Below are 26,747 nucleotides of genomic sequence, written 5' to 3'. Positions count from 1 at the left end.
GAGGCTGTTCCCTCCCTCCGGTCGACACTGAAGTTTTCAGTGGCAATCCTTTATGGTGGCCTAATTTCCGTTATCTATTCACTGCAGTTTATATTAATAATCCGAGGCTCACTCCTATTGAGAAACTTTTCAATCTCAATGCCAAAACGACTGGCCATTGTTTCAAAGTCCCTACTCACTGACGTCTTTGAGTCCGCTTGAGAGAATCTAAAAGAGCAGTTCGAAAATAAAAGACTGCTGGTTAATAGCCAGCTAAACCTTTCCACAATCGGCCAAGAGTCTGGAGCAGCTGTCAAAGGGTTTCAAAGCACCTTTTAAGGGTGTCTCACTGCTTTGGAACATTCCAAGGTCACACGGAAAACTGGGACCCTATTTTGTGCTTCTTCTGCGAACGCAAGCTTCCCAAGATCACCCGAGCTGTCTGGGAGCAATCCTTAAAAAGCAAAACAGAAGTTCCAAAATGGGTGGATCTCAGCATTTTTCTGGTTGAACGCTAGCGCACCCTTAAGGCAATGGGCGACGAGAGGTCCAGCTTTCAGGACCAAAGCCATTCCAAGCCTCAGAGAAGGAGCGGGGTGCCTAAAAAACTAAATTCGTTTGAGACACAGGTGAGCGTGAAACCACCCTCATCCAACAAAACCAAGCCACTGGCATGCAAGATATGTTCGAAGGAGAACCATGCCATCCGAATGTGCCCTCGTTTTCTGGCAATGTCCATCACCGACCGGATTGCTTGCATCAAACAGCAACAATTGCGCCTAAATTGTTTTGCGAGAGCGCATCAGCTACGAGAGTGTAGCAGTGCGCACACTTGTTTCAGGTGCAAAGAGTGCCACCATACATTGCTGCATCGTGGTGCTCCTCCATCATCGACCCCAGCTACAAGCACATCCACGCACGATGTAGCTGCTGCAACATGTTGACGCAACGGCGATGTTGACAATCTGTGCAATCTTATGATTGTTGTGCCTTCGAAACCAAGGCTGCAAATAGAGATTCAGCCTGCGTTCTTCCAAATTTGGCACGTCTTGTACAATCCCGCACGATGCTTTGAGGGACCTGACAAAATTACGTTTGGCTGACCTTTTCTTCTTCCAAAGCTCGCCAGTAGATATTCTCATCGGTGCGGATATGCTTCCATCAATATTATTGGACGGTCTCCAACGGAATATTTGCGGCACACTATTGGGTCAGGAGACTATCTTCGGTTGGATATTGACCGGCCCAGTAGCGACTTCCAAAGCCAAGTCCATTTCGTCCTTCTCCACGCAGATTGCGCACAAGCTTCCTTTTAAGGTTGGGGAGGCGGAGGACATGTGATGCTAACAAGCACGGCAGCTTTTTTAAAAATTGCAGTCATCAGCCAAGGATGAGTCGACGCCTATAGATTACAGCCACTTCCGCATATACATCCACAGCCTCAAGTGCTGCACCAGACACACCCCAACATGCGTTCTTTCATACATGATTTGCTTTGCCCTTACGTGCATCTCTTTCTTAATACCTATAGCACCACGCAAGAGCCGGTCGCGCGAGCGCAAGCGTCGCTCAGGAGTGGTCTCAGGACAGAAATGGTGTGACGTCCGCGTGCTGATTGACTCCTGCAGCCCGTTCAGCCGTATCAGCAAATCCTTCGCGAAAGGCCTAAAGCTGGCCTTCCACCGAACTGGAGGTGATCCTGAAGGTGGAGGCTATGGTCCAGTAAAGGACTCCCTCAGCTGCAGTGGGCGAGCCAGTCCGACGCCACTTCACGCCCCTGTCGCTGGCGGTAATGTTTATCCGAACATCATCCAACAAGGGCTGGTGCCGGGTCAAACTGCATTTCCTGTTGCCCAGAATACTGCCTTTGGGTGGATTCTGCAGCAGCTGAGGACTACCTATTCCGTTACCACTTGCTTTTGCAATGTATTGCAAGGGGGGCTGAATGTTTGAGCAGGAGAGCGCACAGTCCGCTAGTCGACCGCTGCGGACACAATTCCACCACACCGGCGATCCCCTAGCATAGCCTTAGAATAAGCTGAGATTAGGTTTAGTTTTTGGTATTCACCTTGTACTGCAATTGTGAGTTTGCGCATGTGCGCCCCCAAAGTGAACTTTTATTGAATGAAATAAACCATACATCAAATCAAATCATCCAATTTGTTCGCATTTGGCTACGATACGGCATCCACCCCTTTACATAGTCATAATCATGCCTCAACCACCGTATTCACCACAATTGGTGAGGTAAAGTCAGAATCGAAGAAGGAGCTGATGGCCATACCGAAAAGCGCATTTCAAAAGTGCTTGTTTTTAATAAAGTTATTGCTAAAGTGAAAAAGTACTTAATGCAAAAGAATATGATTTCGTATTTACTTGTATTTAAACTTACCGTTAAATAATAATTCAAGTAATCGGCGGGATGTTTAGCCTGCTTTTCAGAAATTTTTCCTAACATATAGTGGCAAAGCCATTTCTCATCATTTGTATCCGTAGCTAGGCTTTCCGAGCATTGTAATGTAGAAGCTACTGAAAAACAATTGTAAGCTATGCTCATCATTTTTTCTTGTTTTTCCCTGAAATATCGCATGCTGAAATGAAAATATTTTTAAAATCTTTATTATTTTATAGTTCTTACAAGTATGTAAGTAAAATAAGTAACGTAAGAATTGTTCAATAGAAAAATCTATAGTAATAAAGAAAGATATATTCATAAGTGTACCTGTTGTTTAAATGATTGGTGATCAACGCACAGCCAAAACGGTAAAAGCTAGGAAGCTAAAATTTCGACTCATGTTTCCTTTTATGGTATAGTACACAGTAGCACACTGTTACCCAATCGATTTTAATTATTTTTATAGCCTGTACCCAAAGTGCAAAAGGCTATATTAGTTTTGTGCGAATGTATGTAACACACAGAAGGCGGCGTGGCAGGGACACAAAGTATATATATTATTGATTGATATATTAGGTATGCATGAACCTAACAGTATAATCTGAAATGTAAACAAACTTGGTGTTCGATGTTTAATTTATGCTTGTATACATGTGTATACGGTAGTCCAATTTTAAGGACCGATAAATTACATAATATTACTTTTTCGCAAAATATTAATTTATTTTATGCATCATTAAGATTGTCATTTTTTGGATATGCGCTTTCCATCCAAATCCCTTGATTTTTTCAACAATTAAATACATATATGTTCATAACACAATGTATTAAGATAGACTTTGTGCAAAAAACTGGAATTAGAGTATTGCCTAACTTTAAATTATATTTTGGTCGTGTTGTTTTTGTTTCTATCGGATTTTCAAGTTCGTGTCTTTTCGTGCTTTATTGTGTCAACACGAACACGCACATAATTTGAATATGAAACACGGCCCTCGTATCCACGCAGTGCAGCGATGTGCCAATAATAAGTAAAAAAACTAAAGTCGGGAGTCCCAACTTGAAATACTCTGTGCATATGTTAAAAATAATTATAGAAAATACAAAAACTAAGAAAATAAAAGAAAAAAAATTTGGATAATTTTACCTCGGTATTCGAACTCACGTATCGGAAGTATAATTGCACATATACAAAGCAATTGTGTCTATGTGAGTGTATGAATGCCTATGTGCATCTATTCGTGACTGTGTGAACATGTTAGCAGTCAACCAAACAGCAACATCAACAACAGCTGCGGGCAGCGCTTGAGCAACGCTTGAGCACCGCTTGAGCAGCGCTTGGGCAGCTCTTGAGCAGCAAATATATTTATGGATATAACTTCTCGTTAAATCGGTCTATCATTGTGAAACTTGGCATACGGACACATAATAACTAACTGGGGGTATTTGCAAAAATTTTAGTTCAAAATTCCAAGAATAACGGGAGTTTCGATTTGCGGGGGAGAGGAGGGAGGGAGGGAAATTCCAAAATACACGTGTTCTGCGTATTCACATAAGGCATCTTGGACTAAAATTTGGTGTCGCTAGGTCTTATAGTCTCCGATATACTATACTTTGTGGGGTATGCAACGCTTCCTTCTGCCTGTTACATTTTTCAGCTCCCGCAAACTTAATATACTCTTGTACATTTTATGTACAGAGTATAAATAGTGAAGTTTTTTTTTATATTCTTTTATAGATCCCAAAACCAAATTTGAAGTTCATCGGTGAAAAACAGAAGATTTGTCAAATAAACTTTGGAGCCTATTTCCCCTCATTTGGAGCTCGAACTTTTCAAAATTCGTTACAGTTTGGGCTGTGAGCTGTTGACGCGGTTTCCTTTTGTGCCCCAAGAAAGCCCCAATAATTCACGGTCCAAGAAAAAATTTAAACAACATAGTATGCAGTTTTATTTGTATTCTTTTATTGAAACAAACTTTTCCGCCTTTGGAGCTCGAAAAATCCATTCTTAGTGCGTGTCTACACTATGATCGGATACTTGAGCCCAAATTTCAACTTCCTAGCTTTTACCGTTTGGGCTGTTGGCGCGGTTTTTTTTTTACCCCAACATTTATTACAGAAAAACTCCTATATTTCAGGCCCCAACAAAAATTTCATAAATTCAAACATTTTCCAAGATTTTACCGTTTGGGCTGTGCTTTGATCATCAATCAGTCAGGACAAACTGTTTTTTATATATAGATAACGTACCTGGCTGCATTTTCTGATGTTGCTTTTTTCAAGTTCCTGGAGCAGTAGGAGCTGATGGAGTAAGCAAAAGATCCATATTCAATCCAAATTAGTATATGAGTTTGCATTAGGCCAATGCATTTTTCAAAACATCGTATAACTTCTTCACATTCAAGAATAATCTGAAATGGACTGAAAGCAATTTTAAATAGATTTTCGACAAAAATAACAATTAAAAGATAAAAATATTGATTTCAGCATCACTACAGCAAACTTTATAAGAAAAATGGGCGCATATTAAGGAATTTTTTTAAGTAGTCAAAAACCTGCTGTGGTCAATAAAATTATCGCGTCCAAAAGCCGGTGGGAAGCACGGTGATTGGAAATCGGGTTTGCATGTCGCCAGCTGTCACACCTCGATCATGTGTGGAGGTGCAACGGTCTTTGAAAAGTAACTGCCACGAAGAAGGCCGTAAATGAGCGTAAGAAGTTGCATAGAAGCAGTGCCGTCTCTAGACAGAGGCCGAGGGCAATCAATTATTTTTCCCGGTACCGGAAGGTTCAAGTACCTCTCGCAAGGTCGGACCCAAAAGAACTGATTAGAAGGTGAAAAAATTCTAACGTGTAAAACCCGATAACAAGGGTCAACACAACTGCAAATGTACTGCAAATGAACAGAGTGGCCGAGGATTTACTTTTCCCAAAATATGGGAGGAAGGCATGGGTCAGAAAAGATCAATCGCAGAAGCCGAGTCTCCTGCTGAAGAAGGTAACACAACATCGGCAAATCGGCGATAGAAGCCACACAGCGATGCAGCGATGAATTCTCCGACTTGTACAACTTCCTGTTAAATCGGCATATCATTATGAAACTTGACGAACACATAATCACTATCTAGAATGATATTCTGAATTTCAATTAAAAATTTCACGGGAAAGGGGGGAGGGAGGGAAATTCCAAAATTCACATTTTCTGCATATTCACATAAGGCATCTGGTACTGGTGTCCCTAGGTCTTAGTCTCCAAGATATAGGTGATTATACGAATAGAGTTACGGAAAAACCCCATTATCGGGGAAATCGGGGGGAAAATAAAAAAAAAAAACTTGCGCAGCGTACATACATAAGGCATCTTTGTGCAAAATTTGGTGTCTCTAGCTCTCATAGTCTCTGAGATCCAGGTGCTCATATGCACTGTTATCACTGCAAAATGTCAATTCACCATCATCTGAGTCATGAACAAACCACCACATGATATTCTAAAATGGACATCATGCGTCGAATGAAGATATTAGACCTATAACTCATGGTTGACATAGATGATAAAGGGTACACTTCACTTTTATTCCTTTTTCCATTTAGTTAATAAATGCAGAATAGCTGTAACTATAATTAAGTATGGTAGCCTTTAATCGATATCTAAATACGAGGGTCAAGTTAACACCTCTCACCATATATTTATTGTTCAAAACGGCTGAGGATATACATATGTCTGTTCTTATCCATTAATTATCATGCTATTTAAATGCGCTGAAGTACAATTTCATTGACACACATGATAGATTATTATATTTGATCTCCTAAACAAAGATACTGTAAAAAAACTATGTGTATTATAAGTATCTATATACACGAAATTTAAAAAATAAATGTACTTACTCAGTCTTTTGAAATCCATTAATTTTTGTGTCAATTATGCTGGCTTTTGAAAGAGATATTCCAGCCCATGAATCAAAGCGACTCGTATTTACAGCTAAATCGTCCATATAATAAGTAATTGCTTTAATAAAGTCATGGGATTTGAAATAGTAATCGGCGACCAAATAAAATATATTTTTAATTTTAAATGGTAAGTGCACACATTTCGACGATAATTTAATAGAAGATCCTGATATAAACTCTTTTATATTACGAGTTCCAAAGTCCATGTCCACGTTCCCTGGTAACAACTTTATTACGTTTTGTAAGAATTGCTCCATATCCGACGTTATAGATTCAACTTTGTATGAATTGAACTCGGGTAAGATATCAGGAGCATAAATGAAAAAAATGTCCAAAGCATTTTCCCATGTTAGTGCTATTTGTTTTGAGTTATGTTCCTCCAGATGTCTCGACCGTGCTCTTTTTGGTGGGAATCCATACATACAATATGTAACCTGAAACCAAATATAAGTAGGATTATATTATTTTTTAATTGTGTTGCTTATTGAAATGATTATTCAATTGGACATTGAATAGCAATAAAAAGCAATTACTGGACTACATAGCAGGTGATCGGAATCTAAGTGACTTTTTGTTGTTGCTTACCATCAGTGCATTCACTTTTCCTTTATAGGAACAACAAAAACAATATTTTTTCCTTACCGACTGCGCCCTTTTACTGGATTAAACAAGTAAAAAAGCTAAAGTCGGGTGTACCGACTTTGAAATACTCTGTACATATGTTTACAATAATTATAAAAAATAAAAAAAATTAAGAAAAATAAAAAAAAAAAATTTTATCGATTTTACCTCTCTCGGTATTCGAACTCACGTAAAGGGTTTATAATTGCACATTTACATAGCAATTGCGTCTGTGTGAGTGTATGTATGCCTATGAGCATCTATTCGTGTCTGTGTAAACATGTGTGCAGTCAACCAAAGCACCAGCATTAACAACAGCCGTGGGCAGAGCTTGAGTAGAGCTTGAGCAGAGCTTGAGCAGCGCTGCAGCAGCAAATATATTTATGGCTATAACTTCTTGTTAAATCGGTCTATCATAGTGAAACTTGGCATACGGACACATAAAAAGTAACTGGGGGCATTTGCAAAATTTTAGTTCGAAATTCCAAGAATTACGGGAGTTAGAGAAAATCGCATTTGCGAGGTAGAGGGGGGAGGGGGAGGGGCAAATTCAAAAATATACATTTTCTGCGTATTCACATAAGGCATCTGGGACTAAAGTTAGGTGTTCCTAGGTTTTATAGTCTCCGAGATATAGGCGATTATATGAATGGAAAATCGGGAAAACCCCCATAGGGGGGAAGTGGGGGGAAAATCAAAAAAATAAAACAAACTCGCATAGAATACACACATAACGCATCTTTGTGCAAAATTTGGTGTCTCTATCTCTTATAGTCTCTGAGATCCAGGTGTTCATACGGACGGACAGACGGACAGACAGACAGACAGAATATATATACTTTGTGGGGTCTGCCTCGCCTCCTTCTGCCTGTTACATTTTTCACTTCCCGCAAACCTAATATACTCTTGTACATTTCATGTACAGAGTATAAAAATTCAACTTTTAGTGGTGACGTGTTGAAATTCTTACAGAGAGTCAAAACATATCAATTCCCGAATTTTTTGAATAAAATCTTTGCTTTAAATCGATTAAAAACATTTTAACTAATTTCTTTGAATGCGTGTGCTTGTGCTATTCATAGAGCGTTTCAACGAAAAGTTGAAAGTCCTGCGAGTTTGGCCATAAGCTTGGTGAAAATTTATATTAATTTATATAAATTGTATAAAAACGAAGAAAAATGGGACGCTTGCTTTTAACTTTAACTTTAATATAGAAAAGTACGAAACGATGCGGTGGCGATTGGGCGCGAGGCGACGTCCGCAAACGGCCGCTCTCGCGCTCTCTTTTCGCCCTAAACTAAAATTCAAATATTTCTCTTAAACTATCCTAAACTAAAACAGCATCTGTGCCAACACTTGGTTCAATGGACCTTCCAGTGTGACGACGTTGGTCACGGGAAATGGGCCCGGTTTATTGGCCGGGTAACTGACTACTTAGGCAAAAATATTGGCTTAATCTGGTTTTCTGAAAAATGTCGTAGTATTGCTGCCGAAATGCGTCAGTTTATGAAGCATAATAGTATAAAAGTGCCGAGTTTCAAGTTTTCCACGAAAAATTTGTATCGTTGGAAACGACGTTTCTTGGTCTTAAGCTACTGTCCGAGTCTCCAAAAATGAAGAAACGAAACTTAACTATATCCCAGCCCAACAAACGTGTAATCCCGGATAACAACACAAATTGTGCATCACTTTCTACACCGGCTAACCCAAACCTATCCTTGAAACATTTGCTACACCTTCCACGTCTTCTCTTGGGTAGAGCGCCTCATCTTCGCGATCTCTTACTATTTCTATAACCAGCGAAGAGGTTGTTCTGAGTGCTTCTTCAGCCACGTCAATTGCCAATACTATTACCGACGTGAATGCTGCCGTTGACGCCAGTGATTCTATCGCGGATTTTCCTGTTACCGCTGGCTGTTCTGCGGCGGTTCCCATCACTGCTACTCCAAGACGCCCGACTTCTTCTTCTGCTCTTCATGATCCTGGTGCCTTATTTGGTGTCCCGCCACACCGTCGATTTTTGTATTGTATGCCATCAAACTGCACATTTGCCAAAACGTTCCTTCTTACTTAGCAGATGACGTTTTAGTTTCGAAATTCATGTTTAAGTATAAGCGTAACATTTCTTCATTCAAAATTTCTGTTCCTGATAATATATTTAAAATAATCGTTGTAATCTAAATCAGTTAATTCTAAGAAAAGTTATTAGCGAAACAAATTGTCTGGCCGTTAGCCGATGGGTATCACAAGGGGATCAACGTGTAATCACCAATTTGTGATACACCACTGGTAGTGCGACCATACTCTCATCGCGAGGGCAGCTGGAAGCAGGCCCCTGGCACGATCATGTCTCTGCCAGATGGTGCTGACTAATGGTAGTCGGACGAGAGCTGAAAACTCTATAAACTTATCCAATCCAAAGCGGAACAGCGTAGGCTAATGGATACGTGGCTGAGCGGGTGCTTAGCCTATGCGAACTCTGGACACCTGCCGACCTCCAGTTTTAAGTCAGGCTTCCTCTGGTACCCGGGCTATGCCACGGGTGACCCACCCCTTCCCGTCTACTCGTGGGACCAAACATGCAACCTTTCAAAAAAACAAAACCTAACAAAACTAACAAAAACACTGAGACCGGATCTCGTCATAAACCGGACGGGATTTCTAATCCCTCAAACCAAACGGTCATAGACTTGACTGTCACCAGGGAACTCCAGGGAACTCCCAACAGCTCCCATCCCATTGCTGCCAGTGCAGGTGGAGACAATCAGACAAGCCAATCGGTTGTCTCAGAATCTGGAGAGCAGCAGACACCCTCCACCTCGAATGCGAAGCAGCTAAGCCAGCAGTCGAAGGGGAGGTTGCTGGTAACTCTGCAGTGCCAGGCACTTCGGCGATGCCACCAACAAAAACAAAAACGACGTTTCTTGTCAAAAGACGCGCAGCAGACATACTGCAAAGGTCTCAAATGGAGAACCACCACCGATCTGCGATGATGCAGGCTGGCATCAGGGCAGAGTCAAGGCCATCGCTTGTCACGACAAGCGGTCGGCCGAAGCGTATAAAAAATCAATAGCAGCGCTTGGTGAAGTGTACCCATGTGCAAAATTAGTAGCAGTGGACTGGTTTGACATACCCAGTAGACATCGTGCCAGGTTCAGGGTATCGGCCAAACCAGAAAAGCCAGAAGAGATCCGGAGTGTTTCAGATCTGCAACCCTAGTTTGAAAACGGACGACTGGAGCGCGGTCAAGGTAGGAGGCGGAAGGGACCACGCGCCAGATCGTACTAATTATCAATAAGGAATCGGTGGACGAGCTGGCCAGATGTGGAAATTTGGGCAGGTATGGCTACAAATCGGATATCCTTGAAGGATATTCCTCCGACACCTCCGAACTGGCGAAAGGGTTCGCTACTTTAGGCCACGACGATGACGACTTCATCCTGGACGTCGACGAGGCCGATAGGACAGTGGTGGAGATAGAGGTAGATGCCCTTGAGGAACCTTGGGTCCGTAGGGGCAAGGTTTCTGGATTGGGGACGAAGGAGTATAAACTGATTACAGCGAAAAGCTCAGACAAGACCAGAACCTTAATCAAGAAAAACATAAACATTTTTCTGCTATCCAATTTTAGTGATGAAGATAACACAGCGGCATGCATTGAGGCTAGGCCAAAGCCTCTAAGAATATTCTCAGTCTACATGGCTTACGAGAAAGCTAACCCTCCACCTCTGTTGACAAGACAGATAATAGAGGACAGCAGGCAGAACAACATAGATCTGCTCATAGGATGCGATGCCAACACTCATCACAGTCAGTGGGGTAGCACTGATACCAATGTACGGGGTGAGTTCATTTTTACCTACATCCTGTCTACTAACATATTTTTATGTAATGCTGGATCAGATCCAACTTTTGTGGTAAGGAACCGAAGCCAGGTTCTTGACCTCACTTTGGCGTCAGACGCACTTTACAATCGTATTTCCAAATGGAGAGTCCTATTAGAACACTCCTTCTCAGACCACAAAAACATTCAATTCGAAGAATCTCTAAAGAATGAAAGACCAATCGCGGCTAGAAATCCTAGACGCACAAATTGGTCTTTGTATTCTAATCATCTAAGTAATATACTTCCAAACTACCCTCCCGAGGGCCCAGATACAGTTGAATTCACCTCGACGCTAATAAATCAATTCACCACAGCGTGCGATATCGCGCTGCAGAAATCATGCCCCACTGGGAAACCATGAGGCAAACTCAAGCCTCCCTGGTGGACTCCACAGGTCAGTGAGTCAAGAAAAAAGGCCAGGAAACTCTTCAATGCAGCCAGATCCCAAGGGGGAGAGCAACACTGGTATGCATACAAACAAAGCCTGTCAGAATACAAGAAAATGCTCAGACAGGCAAAACGATCTTCATGGCAGAACTTCTGCTCAGATATCGAGAACACCTCCGACGCCGCAAGGTTAAGGAAGGTCCTCTCAAAAACTCCCTCAACGCTAGGTTACCTTCAGAAGCCAGACAAGACTTGGGCGACCTCGAGTCAAGCGTCTCTAGAGCTGCTTCTAGGCACCCATTTTCCCAGCTCTACAAGCATCAAACCAACCAGCTATTCAGCAAGCGCGGGTCCATCTCAAACGCCACCCTATCTACTATCTGAAAATAATAATAGATGTGCAATAAAAAGCTTCAAGCCCTATAAGTCAGCAGGACCGGATAACATCATTCCGGCGCAGCTAATTCACGCAGGAAATACTGGCATCAGATGGCTGGCAGAGAATTGTTACAAAATCTTCCTGACAAGGAATATCCCAGAAGCTTGGCTTAGATCAAGAGTGGTCTTCATACCCAAAGCAGGTAAAGCCTCGCACACTACCCCGAAAGATTTCAGACCGATAAGTCTCTCATCTTTTCTATTAAAGACATTCGAGAGACTAGTGGGTCTCTATTTAAGAAGCAAGATCCCGCTCTCAGAGCTTTCAAGCTCTCAACACGCCTTCTGCAAAGGCACAGAAACGGCACTTCATGCTGACACTTCGGGCATCGAAAAGGCTCTTAAAATCAAACAATACACACTAATCGCCTTCCTAGACATAAAAGGTGCTTTCAAAAATGAGTCTCCAAGCGCCATCACAAGCTCACTCACAGACCTGGGGAGCTTCTTACTAGCTTCTTACTAGGCGGTCCATCAAGTCTACACTGGGGCTGTCCACGGTATCCAGATATGTGAGTGGCGGAACGCCTCAGGGCGGTGTACTCTCACCCTTCTTATGGAACGTGGCGGTGAACTCAATCCTACGATCCTTAGAAGGGATAGGGGGATCCCTCAAACTTTGTGCGAACGCATGACTGATGCATTAAGCACACTTTCAACTTGGGCAACGTCAAGTGGCCTAAGTGTAAATCCCAGCAAAACAGAGCTGGAAATACAAAATCCCACCTCTTCGTCCCCCATTACTAAAGTGGGTACCATTATCCTTCAGCAGTTCAGCCAAATATCTAGGCTTGATACTAGATAGGAAGCTGGACTGGAATCTGAACATTGAAGACTAGAGTGAGGAAAGCCACAATCGCACTATATACCTGCAGAAAATCCATTGGACTGAAATGGGGCATGGCCCCCTACGTGGTCCACTGGCATAATACTGCAATAATCAGACCCATACTTTTATATGGTGTCTCCATATGGTGGCCATCACTTACGAAAAACTCATCTCTTCAAAGACTTAATAAAGTTCAGCGACAGGCTAAACTATCGATCTCGATCTCTACGCACTACTCCAAAAGATGCACTAGATGCAATTCTGGGAATACTCCCAATACATCTCATGGGGAAGATGAACGCCACGCTGGCGGCTCTTAGCATGAGAGAAACCAACCAGTGGTCAGAAGAATGCTTTGGTCATGCCAAAATTCTGAGAGGAAATGACACTATCCCCTCAGTCACTGACCACTGCATCCCAGAGGAGTATCCACATACTCCATTTCACACCATCATTCCCTCTAGAGAAGATTGGAACTTCGGCCCGCCAGGCCCAACCAATTCCATCAAAATATATACAGACGGTTCTAAGCTGGATAACCGCGTAGGCGGGGGTGTCTTCTGCGAAGAACTCGGCATCAGAAGAGCCTTCAGGCTACCGGATCACTACAGTGTGTTCCAGGCGGAAATCATATCCATTCAAGAAGCTCTTCTTATACTGGCAAACCCAACCACACATATCAGAGAAATCTGCATATACTCGGATAGCCAAGCGGCTATAAAATCCCTTAATGCCATCATGTCGAACTCGATGGTGGACTGGTGGGCACCCATGCCGCCAGACTAGGACTCTATCACAACGATTTCTGTAGAAGCTGCAGAGACGTGGAAGAGGAGGAAACTGTAACCCACCTCTTCTGCAACTGCCCGGCTTTGCCAAGGACAAGACAACGCTTCCTAGGAGCCAGCCTCCTCCCAAATCTATCGGTACTAGCAAACAGAAAGCCGATAGAAATTTTCAAGTTCATCCAGGAAGCTGGATGGACGTAATACTCGCGCAGACATGCAGCCAAACACGGGCATTTGGGAAGTGGACTTGTCCATGCGGTATCACAACGGGCCAATTTCTAGGGCCTAAGTGAGTCGGGGTATATACCCTAGGTGTCGCTCCTACCTACCTACCTACCTAGCTTCGCGTGGTTGTACCACTGCAGAATTGATTGATTCACATTGGTTTGGTCGTCCAAAGTTTTTACAATGTGACCAGAACCTTTGGCCAACTAATTCTCACATTAAGTTGACCAAAAAGCAATAAGTGCTGGAGAAGCGGAAGAATGCGACGGTTCTCATCACGGCCGATAATGCTTCAAATCCAATTTTGGATTTAATTAAAAGGTCATCGTCGTATTTGAAAATTCTCCGCATAGTGTCGTACATGTTCCGATTTATAAACGGAACACATATCACTTCTACGAACTTCGGTTGAATTACACGTCGCCTTTTTGGCCATTGTGCACGTAGTTCAGCATACGGCTTTTGCAGCCCAAATAGTCAAATTGGATAAGTCGGTGATCCTGCAACCGTCGTACTAGAAGCTTAATCCATTTCTGAGTCCTTATCAGTATGGAAAGCGAACTTTAATGCTGGTACGAATTGGCGGCTGTTTACTCAAAGCGCCGTGGCCCCACAATGCGAAATTCCCATTACTCATGCCAAAAGATGGCGATTTGTAAATTTATATCTGCGGTACTTGCACCTTACCGAGCGCTCTTGGTTATTCTTCGCCAGAATACTTGACTGGTAAACGCGAGGCAAGTGTGTGCATTGTTTTCGATACAAACCAATACTAGCCAACCAAATAATAGGAACTTTACCCGCTGATCGGCTACATGGATGTAGGCCGTTTGAAGTCAGCGGAGTGGACTTTTGTAGTCCAGTTCCTGTCACGCTGGGAATACGTGGCAGAGCGCCAAGATGTACGTTGCCGTCTTCGTTTGTTTTACATCCAAAGATGTGCACATTAATATCATTTCTGACGTGACTGCTAATTCTTTTATAATGTGTTTATCCAGCTTTGAGGGTCGCGTGGAGCAGTCCAGCGAGTTCCGGGCAAGCTTCATCAGCAACCAGGATGCCATCACGTCGTATGCTGCCACGAAGGGAATAACGTTCGAGTTTATTCCCCCTCGAGCGCCGCATTTCTGCTGCCTATGGGAAGCGACCGTAAAGTCGGCAAAGGTACTCCTCTTCAAGGCCATAGGAAGCACCAAGCTGGGGCAGGACGAGCTGGCGACCGTCCTGGTAGAGGTGGAGGCCATCCTTAATTCGCGGCCAATCGTGGTGGACGGAGCGAATCCCACTGACGGCGAAGCGATAACTCCAGCTCACATACTCATAGGCGAAACGCTCGTACCACTGCCAGCCGGGTCAGGGCATCGCGTGAGAGATGACAAGCTGACCTACTTGCAAGGCTGGCAGCTGATTTCAGGCATCAATCAGCGGTTTTGGGCAGACTGGTCCAGAGACTACCTGCTAAGCCTGCAGCAGCGCTAAAAGTGGGCAATAGGTCGAACAAATCTGGAGACCGAAGCAGTCGTGCTCGTCCATGAGGACAACGCGCCGCCTCAGCAGTGGTTGCTGGGAGTCGTCCAAGAGACGATAAAAGGCGCAGATGGAAAAATGCGCGTGGCAATAGTAAGGACGAAGGCGGGCGTATTAAACAGGGCAATTCAGCTTGGCGCCTCTACCTGTCGAGCTTTCTTGAAGCGAATAGCTTCAACACGGCCAATGTTTGGTCATTTCATAGATTTAAGTTTGTTGGAAAACATTTGAATTATAGATTTAAGTTCTTGTAAGCAATAATTGTAAGTGCGCTCATTTTAATTTAGCAGCTGTAAATTAATTCTCTCTCGCTGTTAACAAAAGGTCCACAAATTTGTTATGCGTGTGCTAAGCCTTGCATGGATAACAATAAACACTTAAAAATTGGAAGTCGATTCGTGCAGTTCGTTCGTACATATTTTTTCTTTCGGTAATGCTTTATTGTATATAAGTCTATAATCGACTTATATATACATTTTGTTTGGACCGTGGCGACGAGGACCATTTGTACTTTGCCTACCGGCAATTTCGCTTGATCTGAGCGATCACATGTAAAAGAGCAAAAGTGCAAACATGTCACCTTTACCTAAACAAACAAACTTGTCCTCCATTGTCGCTAAACAACATTATTCTAAATTATTATTCCACAAAACAACGATGTAACATACCTCGGTATCCATTTGGATAAACGACTTACTTGGCGCAAACACATCGAAGCGAAAAGAGATCAACTGAAACTAAAAGCTAGTAATCTATATTGGCTTATAAACGTCCGCTCACCAGTAAAACTCTTCAACAATGCAGTTCTCAAACCAATTTGAACATATGGCGCTGAACTATGCAGAAACGCTTCCATTAGTAATTTGTAGTTAATCGAGATATCTTAATCGAAGATACTGAAAACCATCACTGGGGAACCCAGGTACATACGGAATGAAAATGTGGAATCTGTTAAAGATGAAATCGCCAAGCTGAAAGCAAAGTATTAGCTTAAGCTTCGGAACTTGTGCAATATTTAACTTGCTAGCTAAGCTGGTCATACATAACTCCGGCGAAGAGACCTCCGCACCCAGCAATAACTGTTAGGGCCGTAATTTAAATAGTTAAATGTAATTAATGAAATAACTAGAGAGAAGATTCGAAAAAAAAGTTTAAGTGCTTGGAAAGGATTAAAAAATTGACAAACCTCAGCATGGGGACCTAAAACAACTGCTTTATGAGAAATAATTGCCTCAGGCTTACTCAGTGCGTTGAAATGCTGAAAGGAAGTTCGTGGCATTGGACACTTTAAAAAATCTTGTGGGAATGGGAACATCGGTGTGCGATGGGAACATCGGCCTCTATGCTGAAACTGCCATACCTCCAGCTTTTCGGTCTCATCTTAGGTTTTGGTGTTGCCAGAACAGCATAACAAGACGAGTCATCTATGTCTGTCTGTCTGTTTGTCCGTCCGTATGACCACCTGGATCTCAAAGACTATAAGAGCTGGAGACACCAAATTTTGAACAAAAATGCATTATGTGTTTACGCTAATTCACTACCTCCTACCTCTCCTTTACAATTAGGAATTTTCCATAACTCCCGTAATTCTCAGAATTTTGGACTTAAATTTGGCAAACGTCCACTCCGTGATTATGATTAGGCCGTATGGCAAGTTTTATCATGATAGGAAAGTTATAGCCATATATAGGTTCTCTCTGCTCAATCGCAGCCCGCAGCTGTTGTTGCTGTCGCTGCTTTGGTTTATCTTTGTGCTGCATACTTGCTTACACAGGCACGAATAGACGCGCATATACTCACATACACACAATTCCTACATAAATGTGCAATTATACATCCTTTACGTGAGTTCGAACACCAATGGAGGTAAAATGGATGGAATTTTTTTTTATTTTTCTTAATTTTTTTAATTTCTATAATTATTTTACACATATGTACAGAGTATTTCAAAGTCGGGACACCCGACTTTAGCTGCTCCACTTATTTTATTTTTTGAGAAACAACATACCTGTTCAATATGTTCCAATGTGTGGTTGCGGCAAGAGTTATATATAGGTGCACACAAATTAGGTAGAATTGCTTGAATAATAAAATGTAGAAATTCGCCACCATCGCTAGTACATGTTTGTTTTTTTCCTATATACTCATGTGCTCTAAACAAAAGAACAAATGACAAAGGCAAACAGTCTTCTTCCGATCCAGTTATAAATAAGTTTCTGTTGAGAGTTTCTTCTCTGAAATAAGACGACCAAATGAAATAAAATAATTTTTATAGATATGCGCAAACATAAATATACATCGTAAATAAATTAATAAATAACAAGTGTAAAGCTAAAATCACGACTTTTAAATACTCACTTAATTATATAATATATGCACAATTAAGGATGCAATTGATTCCGAACAACAACGATTTGTAAGTTGTTGGTTGTGCGAGAATTTTATGCATATTAAGTGTGCTGGACTAAGTGGTCGTGACCTTGATAAAATTTACTCGCCTAAAAAAGGTTGTGGTGGTTTGAAATGGTCATGCCCTGTTTGCATAGACATACAATTTAATTTCTCTCGTATGTATGACAATGTGAGAAATAAATTTTTGAGCTTGCATAGAATTACTAAGCAACTCTCAAGTGAGTTTGACACAGGGACCGACTTGCTTAGTAAATATAAGTTCGAATCTCCTCCCAAGCGTAGGCTTGAACCTCAATTCTTAGAGGTGCCACCTAGCTCGGCTCAGATAGCTTCTCCGATTCCCTCGCTATTAAATGTAGATGTGTCGCTGGCAATTTCATTGTCTACTTCGCCTGGAAATTTATTTGAAATTTCCCCTCTGCCTTTGCCGGCTCATGTTATGTTTGCCCCGTTGGTAGCTCCTTCTATGCCTAATATATCTAAACCTGTAAGAACAAGGGCTTCTTCTAAAACGTCGGCACCACCTCCTATAGTTTCTTCAGGAGCTGTAGAAGGTGCGGTAGTCACAGCCCTTCCTCTGCCCCCGTCTCTCACAGTGGTAGCTCCTAGAAAGCAAGTTTTCGTGTCTCGGTTGTCCCCTGATACTTCTTGTGAGACTATCGCTGCCTATATCGCAAGTAAGTCGACAGTTGCTGTATCTATTTCTAAGTTTAGCTTTTCCGAGCCCCGAGAAATAGCCTCGTTCAAAATAAGTGTACCACCTGAATCATTTACAACTATTTGTGACCCAAAATGTTGGCCGCCACAAATGATTGTACATGAGTTTAGGCAGAAAAAACGAGCTCGCTCTTTGCCGGTCAACTTACAGTCTGCTGGCCAATCTTCGCAGCCAACCTCAAGCTCGACTTCAAAAAACTAGGAGCTCGTCCACTTTCGTTAAACATTCTATATCAGAATGTTAGGGGTATTGTGTCCAAGCTCAGTAGTTTATTTCTTAGTAGTTTTTCGTTCGAATCTGATATTATTGCGTTCTCAGAGACGTGGTTAAATCCCACGAAATTTTATCAGATAATTTTTGTATCTTTCGACGAGATCGTCCGGCTCGACGTGGCGGAAGCGTACTGATTGCAGTCAATTCCTCCTATCGGTCGGAAATAATTGATGTAAATGTACCTAATGATGTTGAATTTGTTGCTGTAAGAGTATCTTTTCCGTCTTTTGCACTAGACATCTCTTGTTCTTATATACCTCCCTCTTCTGATATACAGGTGTAAATGGAACATATAACCTGTATAAAAGGAATCTCTAATCTCCTACGTGACAGTGACGCGTTCGTTGTGGTAGGTGATTTTAATTTGCCTAACATTGAATGGTCATTCTTCAATCAGTCTAATTATTTGTTACCCTCGGCAGAGCATGCCTGTTTAGACTGCTTGTTTGACCTTTCATTGTTCCAAATTAATTCTATACCTAATCACTTAAGCAGAATGCTGATATCGTCTTTGTCACCGACCCTGCTAGTACAGTTATCTGTAGGTCTTCTCCCCTTATACTGAAGATTCTTACCACCCTACTTTGCAAATCTCCCTCTCCATTTCAAACCCTACCTCTACTCCAGCACTTATTCCCAAAAATACTAGTCTGTGCTTTCGCGAAGGAAATTTTTCTTTGCTAAACGAACTTATTGCAGCAACTAATTGGTCCTATTTGTATAGTGTTGTTGACATCAACATAGCCGTAAAGTTTTTCTATGACACTATTAATGCTCTTTTTGATGTCTGCATCCCAAAACGTGTAATTTCGTCTGCGTCATCAAAACCTCCTTGGTTTTCACCAAGACTTTCCAACTTCAAAAATGTTAAATCTAGATGCTTTAAAAAGTATAAGCAGTCGGGCCTATCTATTGACTTCTATAAATACTCTTTAGCGAAATCCAATTTTGCTCTCCTTAATTCACGATGTTATAATAATTACCTTGCCCGATGCAAGATACAATTTGCACAGGACCCTAAACAATTCTATAAGTTCGTTAACTCTAAACGTAAATCTGCTTCCCTTCCTTCGTCATTTTTGCTTGGTGACAAAAAAGCCAGCAACGATTCTGAAGCTGCTGACTTGTTTGCCAACTTCTTCCAATCAACTTATTCCTCTGTTTCTATTAGTAATAACTCTTATCCTTATAGCATTTCATCTTCTCACACTATTTACGCTCCCATAATTTCTGATAGCTGTCTACTCTCTGCTATCAAATCCTTAAAATCTTCATACTCTCCTGGAGCAGACAATATTCCTAGTTGTGTTCTCAAGGAGTGTTCTAGTTCCCTTTTACAACCATTACTTAAACTTTTTAATCTGTCACTTGGTTCCTCAATCTTTCCAACTATTTGGAGAGAATCTTTTATAATTCCTTTATATAAAAAGGGTGGTAAGTCTGATATTTCGAATTACAGAGGTATTGCAAAGTTGTCCGCTATACCAAAATTATTTGAAAAAATAGTTTGCGGCACTTTGCAGCATCTCTGCAAATCTGTCATATCTCCTGCTCAACATGGTTTTATTAAGAGACGGTCTACTACGACCAATTTGCTGAAATTTACTTCCTTGGTAAATGAAGCATTTACTCTAAAAATGCAGACTGATGTCGTTTACACTGACTTCAGTAAAGCATTTGACTCTGTGAACCATGATCTTCTGCTCTTTAAGCTAAGTCGTATAGGATTTCCCTCCGCTTTTTTGAGTTGGATTTCGTCTTATCTAAAAAATAGGACCCAACGGATTAGGTCGCACATTTCTAAGCCCGTGTTTGCATCATCAGGTGTGCCTCAAGGTAGCCATCTTGGCCCCTTACTTTTTACATTATTTATTAATGACCTCCCCTCTACCTTGTCACACTCTCATATTCTTACTATATGTATGCTGATGACCATACTCATTGTCATCGCCTGCAGGATGATCTGAACTGCATGCAATCGTGGTGCTTAGCTAACCACTTGTACCTGAATTGCGCTAAGTGTAAGTTCATGACATTTCACCGAACTTTGCCCCATTTAGTCACGTATACGATTGACAATGTGCCATTGCAGCGTATATCGACTGTTGAAGACCTTGGAGTTCTTTTTGATTCCAAATTGAACTTCAACCTTCACATATCTAGTATTGTCAATAAGGCTATGGGATTACTTCGATTCATTAAACGTTGGTCCAAGGAATTCAATGACCCATATAGCACTAAGCTTCTTTACACTGCACTAGTACGCCCTGTGCTTGAATACTGCTCATGCGTTTGGTGCCCGCAGTATAGAAAGCAACAGGAACGTATTGAGTCTGTTCAGAAGCAATTCCTTCTTTTTGCTCTACGTGGTTTAAGCTGGGATCCCAACCTCCGCTTGCCATCGTACTCTAGCAGGCTGATGCTTATAAACCTTCCTTCTTTAGTAAATCGTAGGACTGTTCTTGGAGTAGTTTTTCTCCACAAGTTGATTATCGGCGAGGTTGACTCCTCTTCCCTCTTAGGTCGCCTTAATTTTTCCGTTCCTTGTAGAGCAACAAGGAATTATTTGCCATTCGTCTTGTCTAGGTGCACAATCGTTTTCGAGTCATTTGTTCCAATTATAATGAGCTTTCTCATTTACTTTCAACAGAACTCTCTCTTTATTCTATGAAAGTTATTCTTTATAGTTATCTCCGTGGAAATCTCTGACCACATACTGCTGTGAGTCGGGGCATAGCTGGCTGGACTGGCTTAAAACTTTCCCCCACCAGGTTGGAGATTTCCCTCTTTCTCCTTTTGTCTTTCTTGTTCCATCGTTCTCTTTCCCTGTTTCTCTCTTCCCCGTTCTCTTCCTCTTCCTTTCTCTCCCTCTTTACCTCTGTCTCTTTCTACTCCTTACTTTTTCTAATTAGCTCCTAAGTAGAATTAATTTTCCTCTTCTACATCATACTATTTGTTTAGATTGTTAGGTCTATAATGTCTCTGACCACATATGGCTGTGAATCGGGGCATAGCTGGCCAACTGGAAAATAAAATTCCCCCAACGTGTCGGGGGCATTTATAGACGTTATTGTACAGCTTTTTCGTAGGCTTTCTTATCTTTTAAGTTGAGACTATGTTATATTAATCATATTTGAATTTTTAATTTTAGATCTTAATATATATATAAAATGTTATTACTTATATATTGTTATTGAATAAATCGACAAACCCACTTGTTGATTTAAATAAATAAATAAACATCTTTAAGCTGTTTTATTGTGTCAAATTGGCGAGCATTCCTATAAACTTTGGCTAATAGTTTTAGTAATTAGTTTGGCCATCTGGGCCATCTAAGTTATTTTTTTTCTCGTCGGAAAGAATAGTATTGCGAAATTTATTTATCCAAAATTTGTGCTTTTCAGCAAATGATAAACGAGCCCGACGGAAATGGAAGTAGCTTAAGTACTGGCTCTCGGGAAGTATATTAAGCGTTGATATTTTCAACCAGAATTTGGTGGAATCATCTTCTAGTAACATTGAGATCTATATGACCCCTTATCTCGTTGCAAGACATGTACTTTTGAACAACAAGACGCCTAATTTCCCGTTTACAATGTTCGTCAATGTTGGTTGGTTTCCGTACCTTTTGATCTCACCATAAGAATCAGGGTTCTTAAGGAAATTTTTTTATTGTGTTTCGATGTCGATTGACTCTGTCAGCTATTTTTGTACCTTTTCTTCTTATTAAGCCTCGATCATTCGCTCGATTAAATGCATTCCATGTGGCATTTTAGGTAAAATCCACATTTCGTATGAACATTCAATATTTAAAAACACGTGCACTAGTTTACTTACGTTCTTTCAAATATATTTTACACTTTTTAATGAAAAGACATCAACTTTGTAGCACACTGACCGTCAAAAGCACTCGTATCACTGTTTGCACATATATATTTATTTCCTAAGTAAATCAATTGACGCCAAACAAATTTATGAAAACGGTTTTAAGAATGGCGACCAAAGAAGAATTTTGCAAAGTTTTTCTCAAAATAGACTACAACTACACACTTCTGCATACCAAAAACAAATGTACCGGTACAACTAAAGATGGGAGACATTCAAATATTTATTCACATATACTTCTTCCATGAGGTACATATTCGGTTCCATTGCAGTTGCACTTGAAAAGGATCCCCGTAAAGGTAAATTAAATCCAGTAGGAAATGAATAAGCAAATGATGGCTGCATGACCCAGAAAGGGCGATTGTCGAGAGGCGGGATATTATATTCGATGAGCGCTGTGATGGTCAGACCAATGAAGATACTGTTGCAGAAGACCTTCCTGTATGCTATGTTCAAGAACATGTCACTCACATGGATCAGCGTGCAGTTGGGTAACCTGGTAGCTTCAAACGTGACTCCCTGTGAAAAGTTGAGCGCTTCAAGGCACGACTCGTAGGCAACGGAGCTGCCAAATCGATGTGTGTAACGCAAGAAGAAGTCAGTGCGCGAGTGGAATCCCAAGCTCGATTGTATACTCTAGTTCGTCGACATCGGAGAATTGAACTATCATTAATCCTTGTTAATTATACGTGCCGTTACATCTACACCAGTGGATGTTTTTTCAAGTGATGTGTATCAGCGTGCATTGTCAAAAGGTTGATATTGATTCCTACCAGTCTACATTAGGCGAGTTTATGTGCTTACAACAAGTCCAGACATATTGAAGACATATTAAAAGGAAGTTATAGCCATAAATTTAATATTTGGCAAAGCGCTGACCGTAGCTGTTGCTGCTGCTTTGGTTAAACAATGCACTGGATGCATGCATGCTATAGACATGCATACACTCACATAGATACAGTTCCATATCATTTCATAATGATAAACTGATTTAACAGTATGTTTTATGCTTTATTCTATACAGATGACTTTGATTTTCCCAAAAATCCACACTGCTCGGAATTGCTAAAATTTGAGCATTAATTGGAAATTTTAAGATATTTACCCTAAATTAAGTTTACGCATATTTTCTCAAGATAGCATATCAAGTTTGGTTGCATTTTCGCTAATTCATATAGCTTCATATAACCGATAAGACCAACATTCACTCACTTCGGTATAAGCTGAGCGCATACATATTAACCAAACTTGGTAGGTAGACGCTCCTACAAGTAGTCACTAGTCTATACACGTTTATATAAAGTTTATATAAATTTGTTAATTTTGCTTCTGCTATGGGCGCACATAATTCAGTGCCAGAAATTTGACTGGGTACAGGGATTGCTCGACCGTATCAGTTTCAAACAATACTCAACATGATCATTGTTAAAGCAGGCGTTAGTCATAAGTTTGAATTGTTAGCTTGTAATTAGACTTATTGTAAAATTAATTTGTAAGCCAATGCATTTTTAGCAGTGTAATGAAGGAACTATGTATAATGTTCATTATCGCATATATATATATATATATATATATATATATATATATATATATATATATATATATATATATATATATATATATATATATATATATATATATATATATATATATGGATTATGGATATATATATATATATATATATATATAGGGTAGCTTAAGAGATTGATCAAGCGCTCTCTTGTTGCAATTGCAAATCTCTTTGGCTGCTAGCGCGCTACATAATATTAAACTTAAGAATCTGCAAACTAGATACGTGCCTAAACATTGTACTTACGCTTGCGCTTAAATTAACGCATAGGTACGTAAATATTCTTGCACTGTTAACTCAATGTTTCCTTTTTGTTGGTTGCCGGTACAGAGAAGGCAATATAAGGCGTTCATTATGGATTCGTCAGATGCGCTTGCCTAAGTTTAGCGGCAAGCACGCTGATTTTAAAAGCTTTATAAATTTGTATGAGAGCCTACCGATAAGACGTTGTCAAATGTTGAAAAATTCAACCACTTGGTTTGGTGTCTGTCCGATGAAGCGTTAGATACAATAAAGGCATTCCCAATAACAGACTGCAATTATGAAAGGCTCTTGCATGTCTTAAGTCAGTTTATGACAATAAATGGCTAATACTCTTTGACAGATACAGTATCAGCTGTATATGCGTCGTTATTGTTAATTGGTCACGATAAAGAAATTCTGAACGCAGTCTTAATCCATTTGGTGATGTCTAAAGTAGACAATACCACCAAATCACGGTTTGAGGAGCAACTGGATTATAATAAGCTGCCATCTTGGGCTGATTGCGCGGCACAACTGAATAGGCGCTATCAGTATTTATCTGGAGAAGAAGCAACTAAGAGCAAAGGCAAGCCAAAGCCAGAATTAGGCAAGCGCCAAGCCAAATCGGCATTCTCTTGTGCAAAAACTGAAACAAGATCTGCGCGCAAGTGCAACTACTGCAACTCAGCAAACCACGACATAGCTGATTGTCAACCTTTCGCAGCAATTCCTGTTGCAGAGCGTTTCACTTTCATCAAAGCGCAAAAGTTGTGTATAAATTGCCTAAAAATAGGTCATGGTGCAAGGCTTCCAAATGTCGAGTCTGTTCAAAGGCTCATCATACGTTGCTTCATCGGTATGAATGGCAAGGTGCCAATAATGCGGCAACATCGCATCCGACCAGTGAGGTATATGTTAGCCATGTCCAAAGCAAGGATCAGGTATAATTACTACAGCACTTGTAAAAGTTAAGGACAGGACTGGCCAGTTTCAGGTTGCTAGGGCATTGTTGGGCTCTGGGTCCCAAGTCAACTATATGTCGGAGTCGCTGGCTCAACGCTTACGCTTACGCCGAGAAAATAGTGCGCTAAATATTTTAACAGTTGGCCAGTCGAACAATTCGGTTCGGCATAGAACACTTGTGTTCAGTCACGCACCACGGCATACAGTTTCGTGGCAGATTTTTGGGTACTAAGCTCAATATCTGCTTGTCAGCCAAGAATGCCGTGCGTCTCGACCAGTGGCAGGTACCACCAAATATCGAACTGGCTGATCCTGAGTTTTTCAGACTAGCTAAAATAGACCTGCTGCTGGGAGCCGAAACATATTTTGAGCTTCTGTGCATTGGCCAAATAAAACTCGGTCCCACACTTCCCAAAGGGCACCTTCTGCGTCAGCAATATGTAATATTGCCATCCAAGAAAATGAATGTTCTCTCGATTCTCTGGTTCAACGTTTTAAAGAGTTAGAGCAAGTCCCATACAGTCCAAACAGTCCGTAAACTACCTTTTGGCCGTTTCGAAGTAAAACTTCCCTTCAAAAGAAACCCTAATTTGCTTGGTCATTCCTTTGAGACAGCAAAAAGGCGTTTCTTATAGTTGGAGCGCAGGCTGCTTAAAGATGAAAGCTCACATGACATGTACAATAAGTTCATGAAAGAATATTTAGATCTCGGTCACATGTCAGAGCTTGTTGGTACTCCTCTAGAACTACACTGTTATATTCCTCATCAGTGCGTTCTGAGGCCTGAAAGTAGCACCACTAAGCTGCGCGTAGTTTTCGACGCAACACCTCACCGCTAGTGTCACTGAACGATACGTTAATGGTAGGTGCTACAATTCAGACGGACTTATATGCCACTCTAGTTAATTTTCGGCTGCATAGATACGCAGTAAGTGCCGAAATTTCTAAAATGTACTGGCAAGTAGAAGTGGCTGAAGTGGCGACAAAATGCATCTGAAGATCTGAACACGATCACTTATGGAACGGCTTCGGCACTTTTAGGCGATTCGATGCCTTTTCGAACTGAGGGATTGGTACAGCAGTTCGCACCCAATTGGAGCTCACGTCATAAAAAACGACTTTTATGTCGATGACATGATCACAGGAGCTGACACTTTGGCAGACCTAAAAGTCATCTGCAAACAAGTGTCAGAAATATTGGAATCTGGTGGTTTCCAGTTAGCCAAATTGGCATCAAGTCACGCTGACTTGTTTGCCAATAGTGGCGACGAAAAGCCGTTGCCGTCCGATATCTCGGAATCGATAAAGGCATTAGGTATGAGATGGGCGCCACAACGTGATACTTTTTATCATTATTTGGACAATACTTTTGAGTCTCTGAAGCCCACTAATCGCAACATTCTGTCGGTCGGATTTGTGGAGGCAGAAACTTGATTGGGATGAGGCAATCCCAATGAGCTTGCATACGTTTTGGGACACATTCAAGTCAAATCTGCTTAAGCTTGACCAAATCAATATACCGAGATATGTAGGTCTCGCCGGAAGTCGAACTATCCAAATGCATGGTTTCGCAGATGCATCCAGCCACGCTTATGGCTGCTGCATCAACATTCGGACTGACAACGGCAACAATGTGGTCTCTGCCTTGTTGTTCAGGTGT

The 26,747-nt window shown here is 41.2% G+C and overlaps 1 protein-coding gene across 4 annotated transcripts in view; it reads right to left on the bottom strand.

The window, feature by feature from the left end:
* The window catches only part of LOC115630798 (calcineurin-binding protein cabin-1-like), a 285,450-nt gene that overhangs the window by 103,470 nt on the left and 155,233 nt on the right, over positions 1 to 26,747 (bottom strand). For all 4 annotated transcript variants that reach the window (XM_030527455.1, XM_030527459.1, XM_030527457.1 and 1 more), the window contains 4 exons: positions 17,032 to 17,257; positions 6,260 to 6,756; positions 4,622 to 4,792; positions 2,372 to 2,570 (listed from right to left, as the gene is read on the bottom strand). In XM_030527455.1, coding sequence (XP_030383315.1) covers positions 2,372 to 2,570; positions 4,622 to 4,792; positions 6,260 to 6,756; positions 17,032 to 17,257 — 1,093 coding nt within the window. The remainder of the gene's footprint in view (positions 1 to 2,371; positions 2,571 to 4,621; positions 4,793 to 6,259; positions 6,757 to 17,031; positions 17,258 to 26,747) is intronic.

The sequence above is a fragment of the Scaptodrosophila lebanonensis genome, unplaced genomic scaffold (assembly GCF_003285725.1).
Source record: "Scaptodrosophila lebanonensis strain 11010-0011.00,11010-0021.00 unplaced genomic scaffold, SlebRS2 tig00001410-arrow-pilon, whole genome shotgun sequence".
Classification (NCBI taxonomy): Eukaryota; Metazoa; Arthropoda; class Insecta; order Diptera; family Drosophilidae; genus Scaptodrosophila; species Scaptodrosophila lebanonensis.
The sequence above is the reverse complement of the archived record's forward strand: the minus strand, read 5'-3'. Positions and strand labels throughout refer to the sequence as shown.